This window comes from Muscardinus avellanarius (assembly GCF_963383645.1).
Source record: "Muscardinus avellanarius genome assembly, chromosome: 9".
Taxonomy (NCBI): Eukaryota; Metazoa; Chordata; class Mammalia; order Rodentia; family Gliridae; genus Muscardinus; species Muscardinus avellanarius.
The window spans coordinates 108967645-108981753 of NC_137795.1; the positions used below are offsets into that span (position 1 = coordinate 108967645).

The window sequence follows — 14109 nt, forward strand, 5'->3', positions numbered from 1 at the left end:
AAAAATTGGGCTGGAGGTATAACCTGGAGGTAGAATGCCTCTGGGTCCAACACCTACTACTACTATCACTAATTATGATTGGTAGACAATTTTAAGTTATGTGGTTGGCTGTGAATTGCATTATATTTTCTTTGGATGACACTGGTCTAGAAATCTGATCCCTAGCTGAGTACCTCCATTCTGTTTCTCAAAGTCCCTTCTTTTTTTTTTTTTTTTGTGGGTCTGGGGATGGAACCCAGGGGCATTTGACCTCCAAGCTACACCCCATGCCCTATTTTTTATTCTTTATTTTGAAACAGGGTTGCACTAAGTTGCGGAGGGCCTCGCTAGTAGCTGAGGCTGGCTGCGAACCGTAATTCTCCTCTCCGCCTCCCAGATGCTGGGATTACAAGTGTGCGCCACCATGCCTGGCTCAAAGTCTAACAGTCACTAATTTACCATCTATTATGTGCCAGTTGCTGAGGGGAGATCCAGTTGCAGTCTAACTGAGGATCAGACCAGAACACAGTAATGGACAACAGTACTCATGGGTAGCATGTATTTCTAGTATGGTGTTTTATTTTTTGCCAGCCCCACTGTTACCTTTTAATAACTTTTTTTTTCTTCTTGCAGTACTGGGGATGGAACCCAGGGACATTCTACCTCCAAGTTACACCCTCAGGCCTATTTTTTATTCTTTATTTTGAAACAGGGTCTCACTGAGTTGCAGAGGGCCTCACTAAGTAGCTGAGGCTGACTGTGAACTGCGATCCACCTGTCTCAGCCTCCCAAATGCTGGAATTACAAGCGTGCGCCATCATGCCCGGCTACCTTTTAATAACTTTTTATAACACTTTCTTTACTATTTTGATATGAAATGCATATGTGATATAACCTTACAGCCATCATTTAAAAAAGTTATAGTGTCTAACCATAATAAAGAAAAATAAAAGGAAATCCTTTATAATAAAATGGCAACGTTACTTCAGTATGCTCACAAGCATAGATACTCGTACTTAAGCGTGAGGTCACGTTTGAATGTGATGGTACAAATGTATTCTGCACACTGTGGCATTGCTGCCAAGGATAAAGTGCCAAGATGGTGAACGACTCTTAGCAGATCCCCAAACACCACAAAGTGCAATCTCTCCTTCCATTTATGTGGTAGTTACATTCCTTACCCTGAAAAGTCACTTCGTTTTTAATATATAAAACTCAGCTGCAAGCCGGGCATGGTGGCACATGCTTGTAATCCCAGTACTTGGGAGTCTGAGACAGGAAGATGGCAGTTCGCAAGCCAGCCACAGCTACTTAGTGAGGCCCTCCGCAACTCAGTGAGACCCTTTTTCAAGATAAAGAATAAAATATAGGGCTGGGGGTGTAGATTGGAGGTAGAATGCCCCTGGGTTCAATCCCCAGTACCGCCAAAACAAAACAAAACCAAACCACAGCCTCAAGGGTCAGGTTGTTGTAACCAGTTTTCATCTGCATGGATGTGAGAAGAGCATTTGAAAGTGTGTGGGGTCAGGAGACTTTTGTGATATTAGCTTGCAATGTGCAAGATACCAAAATCTTTGCCTGATCCCCATCATTTAGCAACAAAAACTGCCCCTGTACATTTCCAAAGTGCTCCCCCCAAGGAAGGTGTCATCCTCAAGGAAGGTTTGTCACTGGGGTGGGGGATCCCATGGCGGTCGTTTGAAGACCTTGCCTGGCTTCCAGCTGACCTGGGTTGTTCTCTGCTCAGCAGGCTCTTGCTGGCCTGGCCTTCCAACTTTTCTTCTCTCAGGGCTTCTGGTATTGTTGTTTTAAGCAGTAGTATTAAAGATTGAGTCCAAGCCGGGCATGGTGACGCACGCTTGTAATCCAGCATTTGGGAGGCTGAGACAGGAGTTTGCAGCCAGCCTCAGCTACTTAGTGAGGCCCTCCACAACTTAGACCCCGTTTCAAAATAAAGAATAAAAAATAGGGCAGACGGTGTAGCTTGGAGGTTGAATGCCGCTGGGTTTCAGACCCGCAAAAACAAACAAACAAACAAACAAAAAATAAAAAAATGAATATAAATAAAGATTGCGTCCAGGGTTGTTTTTACCGCTGAACTACATCCCTGGCCTTTTTATTTTTTGTTTATTTTTTTTTTTGTGGTACTGGAGGTTGAACCCTGATACATCCTACCTCTGAGCTACACCCCCAGCCCTATTTCTTACTTATCTTGAAACAGGATCTCACTAAGTTGAGGAGGGCCTCACTAAGTAGCTGAAGCTGCCCCTGAACTTCTTGCAATCTTCCAGTCTCAGCCTCCCAAGTACTGGGATTAGAAGCATGGGCCGCCATTCTGGGGTGTGTGTGTGTGTGTGTGTGTGTGTGTGTGTGTGTGTGTGTGTGTGTGTACATTCTCTGCCCTTTTCACTTTTTGTTTGAAATACTCGGCCAGGTTGCTGAGAGCCTCGCTACCTTGCTGAGGCTGTCCTAGAACCTTCTTCTGTCTCAGCCTCCCAAATTCTGGATAACAGGCGTGCCCCACGAGTCCTCGCTGGTTTGTTTTTGTTTTTGTTTTTGTTTTTGAACGGTCTAAGTTACTGCGTGCTGGCCTGGAGCCTGCGGTCCTCGGCCTCCGTCCTGGGATTACAGGCGAGCGGCACCGCCTCCGCCTGGCCTGCGGTGCTCCTTTCTTTGCCTGGGTAACTCCTGGATCTCAGCATCCCCAGGTCCCCAGTCCAATCGAATTCTTCCTGCTCCGGCCCACTGGCCTCTACACTGCAGCGGTCCTCAACGCAGCAGTAATTTTACCAACGTCTTGATTCTGGTGTGTCCGTGCACATGCACCGCCCATCTGCCCCAGCACCCGGCCGCGGGGTCACCCTGCCCCTCTCTCGACCTCCGCCCGCTCACTCAGTACAGTTCTGGAGTCGCCTGGAGCTCAGTAGGGCCGACAGCACACCTTTCCTAGGCAGCTGGGTGGCCCGAGGCTCCAGCCCACCGCGCCAGGCGCGCTCCTGGGGGCTGGGGCTGGGCTGGGCGCCCGAGCCGGCCCCCTGGTCCAGCCCCGCCGCCAGCGGCAGCGACCATAGAGAGCGCGCGGGCGGAGCGAGCGGCCGGATGCGGTCACCATAGAGACCGGAGACTGACAGGCGGCGGAAGAGGAAGCCGCGGCCGGGCTGTGAGGTGGCAGCGGCTGCAGCGGCGGACCCGCGGCTCGGCGGGCGCTGGGGTCTGTTCCCCCTTCCCGGGCCCTGCCCCCCGAGACGCGCGTGCGGGGCGCCCGTCCTCTGCGCGGCCCCGCGCGGTTGCGGGGTCCCCGCCCGTGGGCTCGGCGCCCCTCGTCGTGCCGGGCTCGGGACCCGCGCGGTCCCCCTCTCCCGGCCGTCTGGGTCCCCCCGCGGGCCCGCAGACCCGGCCAGCCGGCCCCGCCCCTGCCCTGCGACCCCTGGCCGCGGGCCTTTTATTTCTGTTTTGCGACGAACGGCTGAGACGCACTTTGGGCCTGCTTCCTGGGGGCTGGAATTGGGCGGTGGTTGCCGAGAGGTAGAGCTGGGGTGCCGGCCGGGCAGGGGTCCCCTCGGAGGCAGCCGAGCGTCTGCTGGGCTTCTCAGACCCTGGGGATTTGCGTAGGCGCCGCTCAGCCCACGGTTGGCTTTGGGTTTGTTTGCCGGGCCCCGGGGCCCCGGGACAGCGGGCAGCGAGTGGTCTGCACACGGCAGTTTGCCTGCTGTCTGCCTTCGGGGAGGTGGGCAGCACAGCCTGCTGGGCCTCCAGCAAAATGGCTCCATCAGCCATCGCGCCGCTCTGAGAGGCCTCAGTGCTGAGTCACTGTGGCTGCCCACCTCATCTGGGGGCTGACTCGGTGCGTGATGTGCGTGGGGCTGGCCGCTCCTGAGGGGAGGGGGGTGACCTTCGCAGCTGTGGTGTCTCCGACACTCGGGGGCAGGGCAGAAACCCAGGCTCCTTCCCTGGTGCCAGCCTGTAGATTCTGCCAGCAGCCCCTTTGGCAGCTTGAGTGGGGATGGAGCTGGGCCCAAGAGTTGTCAGGACAAAGGGCCGCCGAGGCAGGCTGTTGGACCCTTGATTTGATGGACCACGCGCTTTCCCCCTACCTCCACATCAGTTTCTGCTGACTTGTGACTTAGGCCCATTCTACAGGTGTGTGTAGCCCTTTTGGGGGTCCACTTGGCGGTACTGAGTATTGTTTTTTTTCTGCCTCCCTCTTCTACTGGAAGACAGACTGTAGTTCCAATAGTGAGTGAAATAATTTACATATATGTCTTACTCTTGGGTCGGAGGGGTCGCCGAGCCCCATGGCAGTTGAAGACCAGGCAGAAGAGTTGTGAAGAAGCAGTCCATCTTCCTGGGGAGGCTGGGCCTGGGCGCCCACACGCCTTGCGCAGGTGTTGACCTCGTTGGTCCCAGGTTCCTTGGTTAGAACTGCAGGCCCCTGCTACTGGCCTGGTGCCCATCAACCGGTTGACCCCTGAGGCTGTGCCCCTCGGGGCACCTGCATGTCAGGGTCCACCACCATGCGCCTGAGCTCCCTGCTGGCTCTGCTACGGCCAGCGCTGCCCCTCATCCTAGGGCTGTCTCTTGGATGTAGTCTCAGCCTCCTGCGGGTTTCCTGGATTCAGGGTGAGGGAGAAGATCCCTGTGTAGAGGCTCTGGGGGAGCCAGGAGGGCCGCAGAATCCAGACTCAAGAGTCCGGCTGGACCAAAGCGATGAAGACTTCAAACCCCGGATTATCCCCTACTACAGGGACCCTAACAAGCCCTACAAGAAGGTGTTCAGGTGAGGGTTACTTGTGTGTGTAATCCCCCAGTAGCGCCCTAGGCTTAGGGCCCTAAGTAAGCCCTGCCTCTGCCTCGGTGTCAGGGTCCTCAGAGCAGTCTTCGACTCATTTTCCATCTTGATCTGTTCCAAATTTTTCCCTTCACCGGGTGTGTTTGGGAGGCTGAGATAGGAGGATTGCGGTTTGCAGCCAGCCTCAGCTACTTAGTGAGCCCCTTTGCAACTCACTGACACCTTGCTTCAAAATAAAGAATAAAAAATAGGGATGGGGGTATAGCTTGGAGGTAGAGTGCCCCTGGGTTCCAGCCCCAGTACCACAAAAAACAAAAACCAAAAATCCAAATGTTTCCCTCCTCGGGCCTTTCTTAGGAAGTCTCACCATTGGTGCCAGATTAGCGTGCCCTGTTCCCGAACAGGACAGAAGCTACACCAGCCCATCAGCTCCATCCTGAGTCAGCCCTCCGCCCCAGGCAGTTCCTGTGGCAGCCACTCGACACCTGCTCGCTCTAGTAACTCACTAATACAGCTCATCCCCTTGGCCAGGCAGGGCCCCCTCCTCTCAGTCCTAGTGGTACGTGCGTGCAGGGTAAGCTGGCACATACTCCCTAAACACAAGGGAGTCGAGCCCCTGCCTGCTGGTCTCTCCACAGGACTCGCTACGTCCAGACAGAGCTGGGCTCTCGTGAGCGGCTGCTGGTGGCTGTCCTGACTTCCCGAGCCACGCTGTCCACCCTGGCCGTGGCCGTCAACCGCACAGTGGCGCACCACTTGCCCCGGTTACTGTACTTCACTGGGCAGCGTGGGGCCCGGGCCCCTGCGGGGATGCAGGTGGTGCCTCACGGGGACGAGCGGCCTGCCTGGCTCATGTCGGAGACCCTGCGCCACCTTCACGCTCACTTCGCGGCTGACTACGACTGGTTCTTCATCATGCAGGATGACACATACGTGCAGGCCTCCCGCCTGGCCGCCCTTACCGGCCACCTCAGCATCAACCAAGACCTGTACCTGGGCCGGCCAGAGGAGTTCATTGGTGCCGGCGAGCAGGCCCGCTACTGCCACGGGGGCTTTGGCTACCTGCTGTCGCGGAGCCTCCTGCTCCGCTTGCGGCCACACCTGGACGGCTGCCGAGGAGACATTCTGAGTGCCCGACCTGACGAGTGGCTTGGCCGTTGCCTCATCGACTCCCTGGGTGTCGGCTGTGTCTCGCAGCACCAGGTGACAGCTCTTTCAAGTCAGTCCCAGGCCCCTCGGCGGGCGGCGACCGAGTGACTGCTCTCCGAGGCTGGCTGCCAGAGGCCGTCGTTCTGTCCTTCCGGCCAGCAGCCTGCCCCTTCGGCACTCCGTCGCCTGCCTTTGGTGTTCTTACAGCCCAGAGCCATCACAAGGGTGTCTTGACAGGGACCCCTCCCCACAGCGAGATGGCCAGCCTCCTCCCCATCTGCATTTCCCACCCCGTCTCAACACCTATCACGAGGATATGTGGGAACGTCCCAAAGATGGCCATGCCCTAGAGAGGGGAGACAGTCCCTTTCCCAGCCCCCAGGTCAGCCCTGTTGTACTGGAGAGGCAGAAGACCCCAGAGGAAGGTCATTTTCCAAACCAGACTTCTGGGAGGACTTTCTGGCTCCTGGCTTCCATCTCGTTGAGGCACAGTTGGCTTCTTTGTGGGAAGAGGGGATCCCTAGTTGCGCATTTGCTTTCTCGCTTCCAAAGTGCGGGCAGGGAAAGTAAGGCCCAAGGCGAGGGGGACCCCTGGGAAGAGTGCTGGAGCGGTCTCCTTGGTGGCAGGCGTGGGCGCAAGGGTGTGGGAGTACTTCGCTACAGGCAGCCTTTGTGTGTGGCACTGACGGGTCGGTTGGTCCCTCCAGGGGCAGCAGTATCGTGCCTTTGAACTGGCCAAGAATAGGGACCCCGAGAAGGAGGGGAGCTCGGCTTTCCTGAGTGCGTTTGCTGTGCACCCTGTCTCCGAGGGCACCCTCATGTACCGGCTGCACAAGCGCTTCAGTGCTCTGGAGCTGGAGCAGGCTTACAAGGAAATAGAGCAACTTCAGGTGAGCTGAGCGCGAGCAGGTGGGCCTAGGGGCCAGGGGAGCCAGCGGCGGCCGGGCTGGCAGGGAGCGGGCGGGTGGGAGCTGGGCTGGGCTCCTGTGGGGTAGAAAGGCTGACCGCCCCTCTGTGAGACAACCGTTGGGACGGGGTCCTCGGGTGTCTGTGGCATTGTCTGGTAAGCTTGGGAGCGGCCTGAATGTGGTTTACAGGGGTTGACAGGTGAGCGCCGAGGATTAGGAGCGCGATAGTGTTCCAGCAGAGTCATTTGGCTCCTCTCTACCAGACAGGCAGAAGCACAGAAGTTCCTGAACTTCTAGAAGTACCCTAAGAAAGTCCAAGGGTATAGGGAGAGGAGTCTAGTCGGCGTCGGGGTCATCAGAGGGGGAGTACGGGTTAGAAAAGGTCTAGTCTTGAGGAGGACGTGAGTCCCCGCACGAAGAGAAAGGCTGCCTTTCTCCTGCGCTTCAAGATACCTTTGCCCACGCAAAGCGCGCGTGCCACGTCCTCCTCAGCAGTAGGGTGAGGTGGGTATCACCCGATTCCTGCGTTCCTCAGCTGGGGAGTGTAACACCAGGGGTCGGGTGGTTAGCCACAGCTCCAAGCTGGGGCGAGGTCTAGAACTGGCAGTAACATTCTGCGCATTCCCTCCGACCCAGGCTCAGATCCGGAACCTGACGGTGCTGACCCCCGAGGGGGAGGCAGGCCTGAGCTGGCCCGTTGGGCTCCCCGCCCCGTTCACCCCCCACTCTCGCTTTGAGGTGCTGGGCTGGGACTACTTCACAGAGCAGCACACCTTCTCCTGTGCAGACGGCGCTCCCAAGTGCCCGCTGCAGGGGGCCAGCAGGGCGGACGTGGGCGACGCCGTGGACACTGCCCTGGAGCAGCTCAACCTCCGCTATCAGCCCCGCCTGCGCTTCCAGAAGCAGCGGCTGCTCAACGGCTACCGGCGCTTTGACCCCGCACGGGGCATGGAGTACACCCTGGACCTGCTGCTGGAGGCTGTGACTCAGCGGGGGCACCGGCGGGCACTGGCCCGCAGGGTCAGCCTGCTGCGGCCGCTGAGCCGGGTGGAGATCTTGCCCATGCCCTACGTCACCGAGGCTGCCCGAGTGCAGCTGGTGCTGCCGCTACTGGTGCCTGAAGCCGCCGCGGCCCCCGCGTTCCTCGAAGCCTTTGCAGCCAGCGTCCTGGAGCCGCGAGAGCGGGCGCTGCTCACCCTGCTGCTGGTCTACGGGCCCGGGGAAGGTGCGCGCGGGGCCCCGGACCCGTTTCTTGGGGTGAAGGCCGCGGTGGCCGAGTTAGAGCGACGCTACCCTGGGGCGAGGCTGGCTTGGCTCGCGGTGCGAGCAGAGGCCCCTTCCCAGGTGCGACTCATGGATGTGGTCTCTAAGAAGCACCCCGTGGACACGCTCTTCTTCCTCACCACCGTGTGGACGAGACCCGGGCCCGAAGTCCTCAATCGCTGTCGCATGAACGCGATCTCCGGCTGGCAGGCCTTCTTTCCAGTCCATTTCCAGGAGTTCAACCCCGCCTTGTCACCACAGAGATCACCCCCAGGGCCCCCGGGGGCCGGCCCTGACCCCCCATCCCCTCCTGGTGCAGACCCCTCTCGGGGGGCAGCCACTGCGGGCAGGTTTGACCGGCAGGCATCGGCAGAGGGCTGCTTCTACAACGCAGACTACCTGGCCGCCCGAGCCCGGCTGGCTGGCGAACTGGCAGGCCAGGAAGAGGAGGAAGCCCTGGAGGGGCTGGAGGTGATGGATGTGTTCCTCCGGTTCTCAGGGCTCCACCTCTTTCGAGCCGTAGAGCCAGGGCTGGTGCAGAAGTTCTCCCTGCGGGACTGCAGCCCGCGGCTCAGCGAGGAACTCTACCACCGCTGCCGCCTCAGCAACTTGGAGGGGCTGGGGGGCCGCGCCCAGCTGGCCATGGCTCTGTTTGAGCAGGAGCAGGCCAACAGCACTTAGCGCCCTGCCTCCCACGCCCCCGCCTGCCTCAGCCCAGGAAGCCAAGGCAAGGTGACGATGGATGGAGGGCTTGTCGCTGTATTTTTTTTAATAAGAAAATGTTATTAAAAGTATCTTCTGCCAAATTGTTTTTAGATTGAGGGAGAAGGGGGTAAGGAGAAGGACTGGAGGGCGGGCTGGGGGGAGTTGATCCAGAGGGATCTGTTGCCTCCCCCTCCACTTTACAATGACCACACAGCTGCTGTTGTGAATGACCTTTAATCCACCTCCCTGCCCCCAAGGCGGCAGAGGAGTCTGCCGGGGCCCAGGCTGCGTGCACGTCCGCGGTGGTGCCAGCGTGCGGGCTCCTAGGTGTTGCGCACCACCAGCGACTGCTCCAGCTCCTGCCTGCGCTGCTGGATCTTTAGAGGAAGTGCAAGCGGGAGCAGGGTCAGGGTTCCTGGTGAGTGGGGAGGACCCTCCACCCACACCCTGCCCTGGAGGAGGTCTGGGAGCATGGCGAGGGGGCATGGGGGAGGGATAGGCCCGGGAGTGGAGGAGGGGGAAGCCTTGCCTTGCAGTAGAAGTAGCGGCTGACTGCTTCCTGGGACCAGGGCTGGTGGTAGAACTCAGCCCGGCGCTCCTCCTCAGGGTTCCCGGCCACGTCTGTCATCACCTGGGAGGGAGCATGGGGTCGGCCCTGAGCCCTCACCTGCCCCTGGTACCCAACATTTACATCTCTCCCATGTGCTTGTCTCCCTCTTCAGTGCTCCCTGGGTCTCCCTCTTCACCTTGAGGTCCCGGCTCTGGGAGCGGAGCAAGTCTTGGACGTAGCCTTTGGGGTCTCTGGAGAAGCTTAGCATGAAGTCCCTCTGGATCTTGAGCTGGTTTATGGACTCAATCGTCTCGTGGATCTACAGGTAGAAAGACAGATGACTGCCACCCGGCCACCGTGGCGCAGCGAGGGGGAAGAGGATGGGGAGGGCAGGGCCTGTCCCTCCAGCCCCCGCTTCCTCTAGGTCCCTGTGGGGTGGGGGTCAGGAACAGAGCTAAATTTGGACTGAGGCTGACCTCCAAGCACCAGGGAAGGGCACATACATGTCCCTTCTCTCCTCAGAGCCCGCATGCGGGTCTGCTCTGAGCGCCCTGCCCTCGCTGGGTGACTGTCCACTCCAGCCTCGGGCCTGGGCCCCACCTTACTGTCCAGAGCACTGATCTCCTGCTGGTTGGCTGTGGACAGGAGGAAACTGCTCATCTGGCCCTTCAGCGGCTCCTCCACTTCCACGTCAATGTCATAGCACGCCGTCTTCTTCTGGTCCGATGGGTCCACGCTGCCAGGGAAGTCCAGCCCTTGCTGTCTGTGATGTCCCCACAGAGGCCCAGGGCCCCGGGGTCGGGCAGGTGCCACAGGGAGGGGGGCGGAGGTGGGCAGGGAAGGCAGGGGGGAGCTGTTCCCTGGTCGGAGGAGCAGCCTCTCCATCTCACCTGATGACGTGGTTGATGACGATCGGGTCTGGAGGCAGCAGCAGGGCTGTGAGGCGCTGGGGAATCTCAGAAAACTTGAGCCGGGGACAGTCAAAAATCTGAATGGGACAGTTGGGAGGAGAGATCACTGTGTGCTTGAAGAGATGGTGACTCTAGTTCTAAACCCTTCCATTCTGAAAAGGCCACAAGAAACAGAAAGTCAGATTCCTGGGTGCTCAGGGGGGTGGAGTCAGGCAGGCGATGAGGGTTTGTGCAGGGTGCTGAGCCTGCCGGCGTGGGTGTTAGTCCTGCAGGAGACTTACCACCTCACCTCGGTGCCCTCATTTCTAGAACGGGGCTATCAGTCCACAGGGTAGTCATGAGAATTTAGTGAATCGATACACGTAAAGTACTTGGACCAAGGCCTGGCGCGTGGTGAGTGCTCAGTAAAGACCAACTGCTGCTTCTACTTGGGTTTGTCTGCTGTGTTTATTTACAAATGTGCGCTCATTACAGTACTCTACTCTGGTAGAATTTTGCCAAATCACTTTCGCAGCAATTTGATTTTTCTAACTGCCAGTGGACATAATAGGGACAGTTTTCATTACCCCACTTCAAAGATGAGGGACGGGACGCAGATCAGCAGAGTAACATAGCCAAAGTCTAAGACCAGGGGAAGAACCAGGGATCCTCACTCCAAGTGCCAGAAATATTACATTCCAGAAAGCTGCTGTTTCCTTGTAGGGCTCCAGACTTGAGGAAGTTAGACGGACTGGCCAGAGCGCAGAGCTAACTCCTAAGAGCCCGGACGGCACCCTGGGCTCTTGGCTTCAAGGCCATAGCTGAGACCCTCTCCCACCCTGGGAACCCTAGCAGGGAGGGGCGGTCATCACCTGTGGGAGGCGCCTCCCCTGCTGGAGCTCTCTGTCTGCGGCCCAGTCTGGGGTCAGGGGAGAGGTTACCTGCTGGAAGTACTTGTCCCCGTTGATGTACTCCTTGTCGTGGGAGTCCTGCAGCCTGTTGGTCTTCACGTATTGCCACAGGGCCTGCACGATGGCTGAGCGGCTCTGTGTGTGCAGCCCTAGCAGCCGGGCCAGGCGGGGGTCCAGCTTGAACTGGGGAGGCTGGGAAACAGAGGCCAGGATCATTAGATCCAAGAGAAGGGGGGGAGAGCTCTAGGCCAGGCAGCCTGGGATGGGCTCCCTGAGTTAGGCTCCTCGGGAAGATGCTTCTGGAAAAGGAGAGGTAGGAGCAGATCCGGGTCGTTCGTGTGTGTGTGTGTGTGTGTGTGTGTGTGTGTGTGTAGCAGGGATTGAACTCAGGGGTGTTCTACCTATGAGCTACACCCCAAGTCCTATTCTTTTTTTTAATTTTTTTTAAATTTATTTTTGGTGGTACTGGGGTTCCTGGAAGCCCTTCTTCCTCCGGGCTACACTCCCAGTCCTATTTTATATTTTTGAAACAGGGTCTCTTACGCCAGCACGGCTGGCTTCGAACCTGCGCGATCCTCCTGTCTCCGCCTCCCAAGCGCGGGGATTACAAGCGTGCGCCACCACGCCCAGCTTTCTTTTTTTTAATTTTGAAACAGGGTCTCACTAGGTTGATGAGAGTCTCACTGCTTGCTGAGGCTGTCCTTGACCCTCCGATCCTCCTGTTCAGCCTCCCAAGTACTGGGACTACAAGCCTGTGCTACCCAGGCCCTGCCTGAGGGAGGCCTTGTGCGGCGGGGGGGCGGACCTGGTAGTCGAGCATGAGGAGTAGGGTGCACCGCACACTTAGGTCTCCGGGCCTCTTCACCTGGAACCCGTCCGTCTCCTGCGTCGTGGGCGTCCGGTGCCACTGTCCAAGGAGAGGAGCTAGGTCACGAGCAGGCCCATCTGGATTGGTGGGGACCAGAGCTTCAAGGAGGCCCCAGCCCAAATCTGGTGCAGGAGCTTCAGGGCCTTGGGCCCATGGAGGTGGTGATCCAAGGGCCAAAGGGATCTGCCTTACCTCAACCAGGTGGTTATCGGGGCCGTAAAGGTCTTTGTCCAGCTCAATGACCAAACTCTTGAAGAAGGAAGAGAACTTCCGCTTCTGCTTGCTGGGCTGCAGGAGAGGAACAGGGACTGTGGGGGCAGAACAGGGGCCACGGGGGCAGAACGGGCTGTGTTGGCAGTGCAGGTGGCACACGCAGGCAGTCTTTGCACCCACTCCCCAGGCCACCCGCCCTGGCCAGGGCTGGCTCGCTGAGCTTGGTGCAGACACCTAGCTGTGGTCTGGACTCAGCCATACCCACCCCAGGACACCTGGAGAGACCTGGGCCAGGACGTACATCATCCAGAAGCTTCCCCTCCACCCGCAGCTCCCAGGAAGCAATGCTGCCGTCGGAGTCCTCCGCATCGGGCTTCGCAGGGTTAAAAGTATTGGAGATATAAAGACGCAGCTTCCGCTTTTGCTGTGGAGATAGAGAGTGTAGACCGGAGGGAAGGCTGCGTGCCCTCACCCCAGAGCCGCCGGCTTCCCTGGCACCCTCTTCCTCCCCCACGCTAGGGCACCTTCATGGGCCTCTTCAGGGCCTCCTGGATGTCCACCCGCTTCCGCATGATGGTTTGATCCAGTTTCCTCTCAAACGCTAGGAGGTCCATGTAAGCCTGGGACTCGGGAACCAGTTCCCGAATCTAGAGAAGACAGGAGCCGGGCTCAGGCAATGTCGTGCCTGTCCTGCAATCCCAGGGCCCGAAGAAGGAGCAGGAGAGCCCGCCATCCAGCCGGTCCAGGCATGGAATTTTGAGGGTGCGGACAGGACCTCTCCGGAGGAGTCCATCACCCAGCCTTGATGGAGGGGCTTCCATGTGTTAGGACAGAAACCGCTTCCCCTCCAGGGAACCCCCCACACCTCAGCACCGGGGAGGAGGGGCGGCTGTGCAGCCCTGCAGACACCAGCGCCTAACCTCCCTACAGCCTGGCGCGTCTCTTGTTGTGTGGCCACCTCTGGGTCCCTGCAGTGTGCTGAGGGCTCTAGGGTGCCCGAGACAGTGGGGAGAATCTGCCGCCTACCTCTGCCCTGGCAGCTCACCAGCTGCACAGCTGGGATCCCAACTGCTGCCCCATCCCCAGCTGGGCCTGGGTGCCATTATGACTGCCCAGGACTCCTGGCCACCTCCTGTCCCCTTTGCCGCCTCTGGCAGCGTCTTGGTCCTCTTTGTCCCAGGGCTTAATGCCTTCCATCACGCAGTCAACCCTGAACCTCAGGCTCCTGTTCTGTGCCTTGGCTCCCTCCTTCCCCCACCTCTCCCTCCACCCAGCCCTCTGGCCTGGGGAGCCTCACTTCTTAATGAGCTTTTGAAACAAAAAGTGAAAGTGGCACAGGGGGGGCGCTCCCGAGGGGGCGGGGAGGGCGGAGCGGAGGGTGGGGGTGGGCTGGGGGCTGCTGTGAGAGGCACTCACCCTTTGAGGGAGGATTTTGTCAGCCATCTTCCTCCTCTTGGCACTGTACATTTTTTAAAGAAAAAACCAGGTTACCATGGCGACAGATCTGGGAGTAAGGAGGCCACCTGCTAAATTACCCCGACATCTCTGCCTGCTGGCTGGGGTTCCCACAGCCCGCTCGGCTGCCCGCCTCAGGGGCTGTGACGGTGCGGGGTGGATTGGCGCTGTCTTCTCTCAGGGAACGGGGTGACCCTTCTGTTCTCTGCCCTGGGACCCCCTTCTGCACCACCACAGGCTCAGGACCAGGGAAATTCAGACTTAGGATGGAATGAGGTGGGGGAGGTGCTGCAGGAGTGTTTGAGGACAGCTGGAAAGGAGAAGGTGGAGGGACAGGACAGGTTCTGAGAGTCTGCTTCTGCCAAGCAGGAGGTGCCCGCCCAAGGTGCCCGGGGAGAGAGGACCTCTGTCTCATCCTTGGAGAGGAGT

General features: G+C 58.6%; 2 protein-coding genes across 4 annotated transcripts in view; one reads left to right on the top strand and one right to left on the bottom strand.

The window, feature by feature from the left end:
• Positions 1-4475: 4475 nt before the first annotated feature.
• On the top strand, positions 4476-8769 carry CHPF2 (chondroitin polymerizing factor 2; the record flags this gene model as incomplete). Of its 2 annotated transcripts, XM_080700920.1 has the most annotated exons (4): positions 4476-4756; positions 5407-5971; positions 6625-6807; positions 7462-8769. In XM_080700920.1, the coding sequence occupies 4 exons, from the start codon at positions 4476-4478 to the stop codon at positions 8767-8769; spliced, it is 2337 nt and encodes a 778-aa protein (XP_080557046.1). The 2 variants fall into 2 exon arrangements, with proteins under 2 accessions (XP_080557046.1, XP_080557047.1); XM_080700921.1 differs by lacking the exon at positions 6625-6807 and having other exon boundaries at positions 4494-4756.
• A 347-nt stretch (positions 8770-9116) lies between these two features.
• The window catches only part of SMARCD3 (SWI/SNF related BAF chromatin remodeling complex subunit D3), a gene marked incomplete at both ends in the record, with an annotated part of 35252 nt that continues 30259 nt past the window's right edge, over positions 9117-14109 (bottom strand). For both annotated transcript variants that reach the window (XM_080701754.1, XM_080701753.1), the window contains 11 exons: positions 9117-9170; positions 9323-9424; positions 9540-9662; positions 9944-10079; positions 10234-10331; positions 11175-11336; positions 11950-12051; positions 12205-12300; positions 12527-12649; positions 12750-12872; positions 13642-13684. In XM_080701754.1, the coding sequence (XP_080557880.1) occupies positions 9117-9170; positions 9323-9424; positions 9540-9662; positions 9944-10079; positions 10234-10331; positions 11175-11336; positions 11950-12051; positions 12205-12300; positions 12527-12649; positions 12750-12872; positions 13642-13684 (1162 nt within the window). The remainder of the gene's footprint in view (positions 9171-9322; positions 9425-9539; positions 9663-9943; positions 10080-10233; positions 10332-11174; positions 11337-11949; positions 12052-12204; positions 12301-12526; positions 12650-12749; positions 12873-13641; positions 13685-14109) is intronic.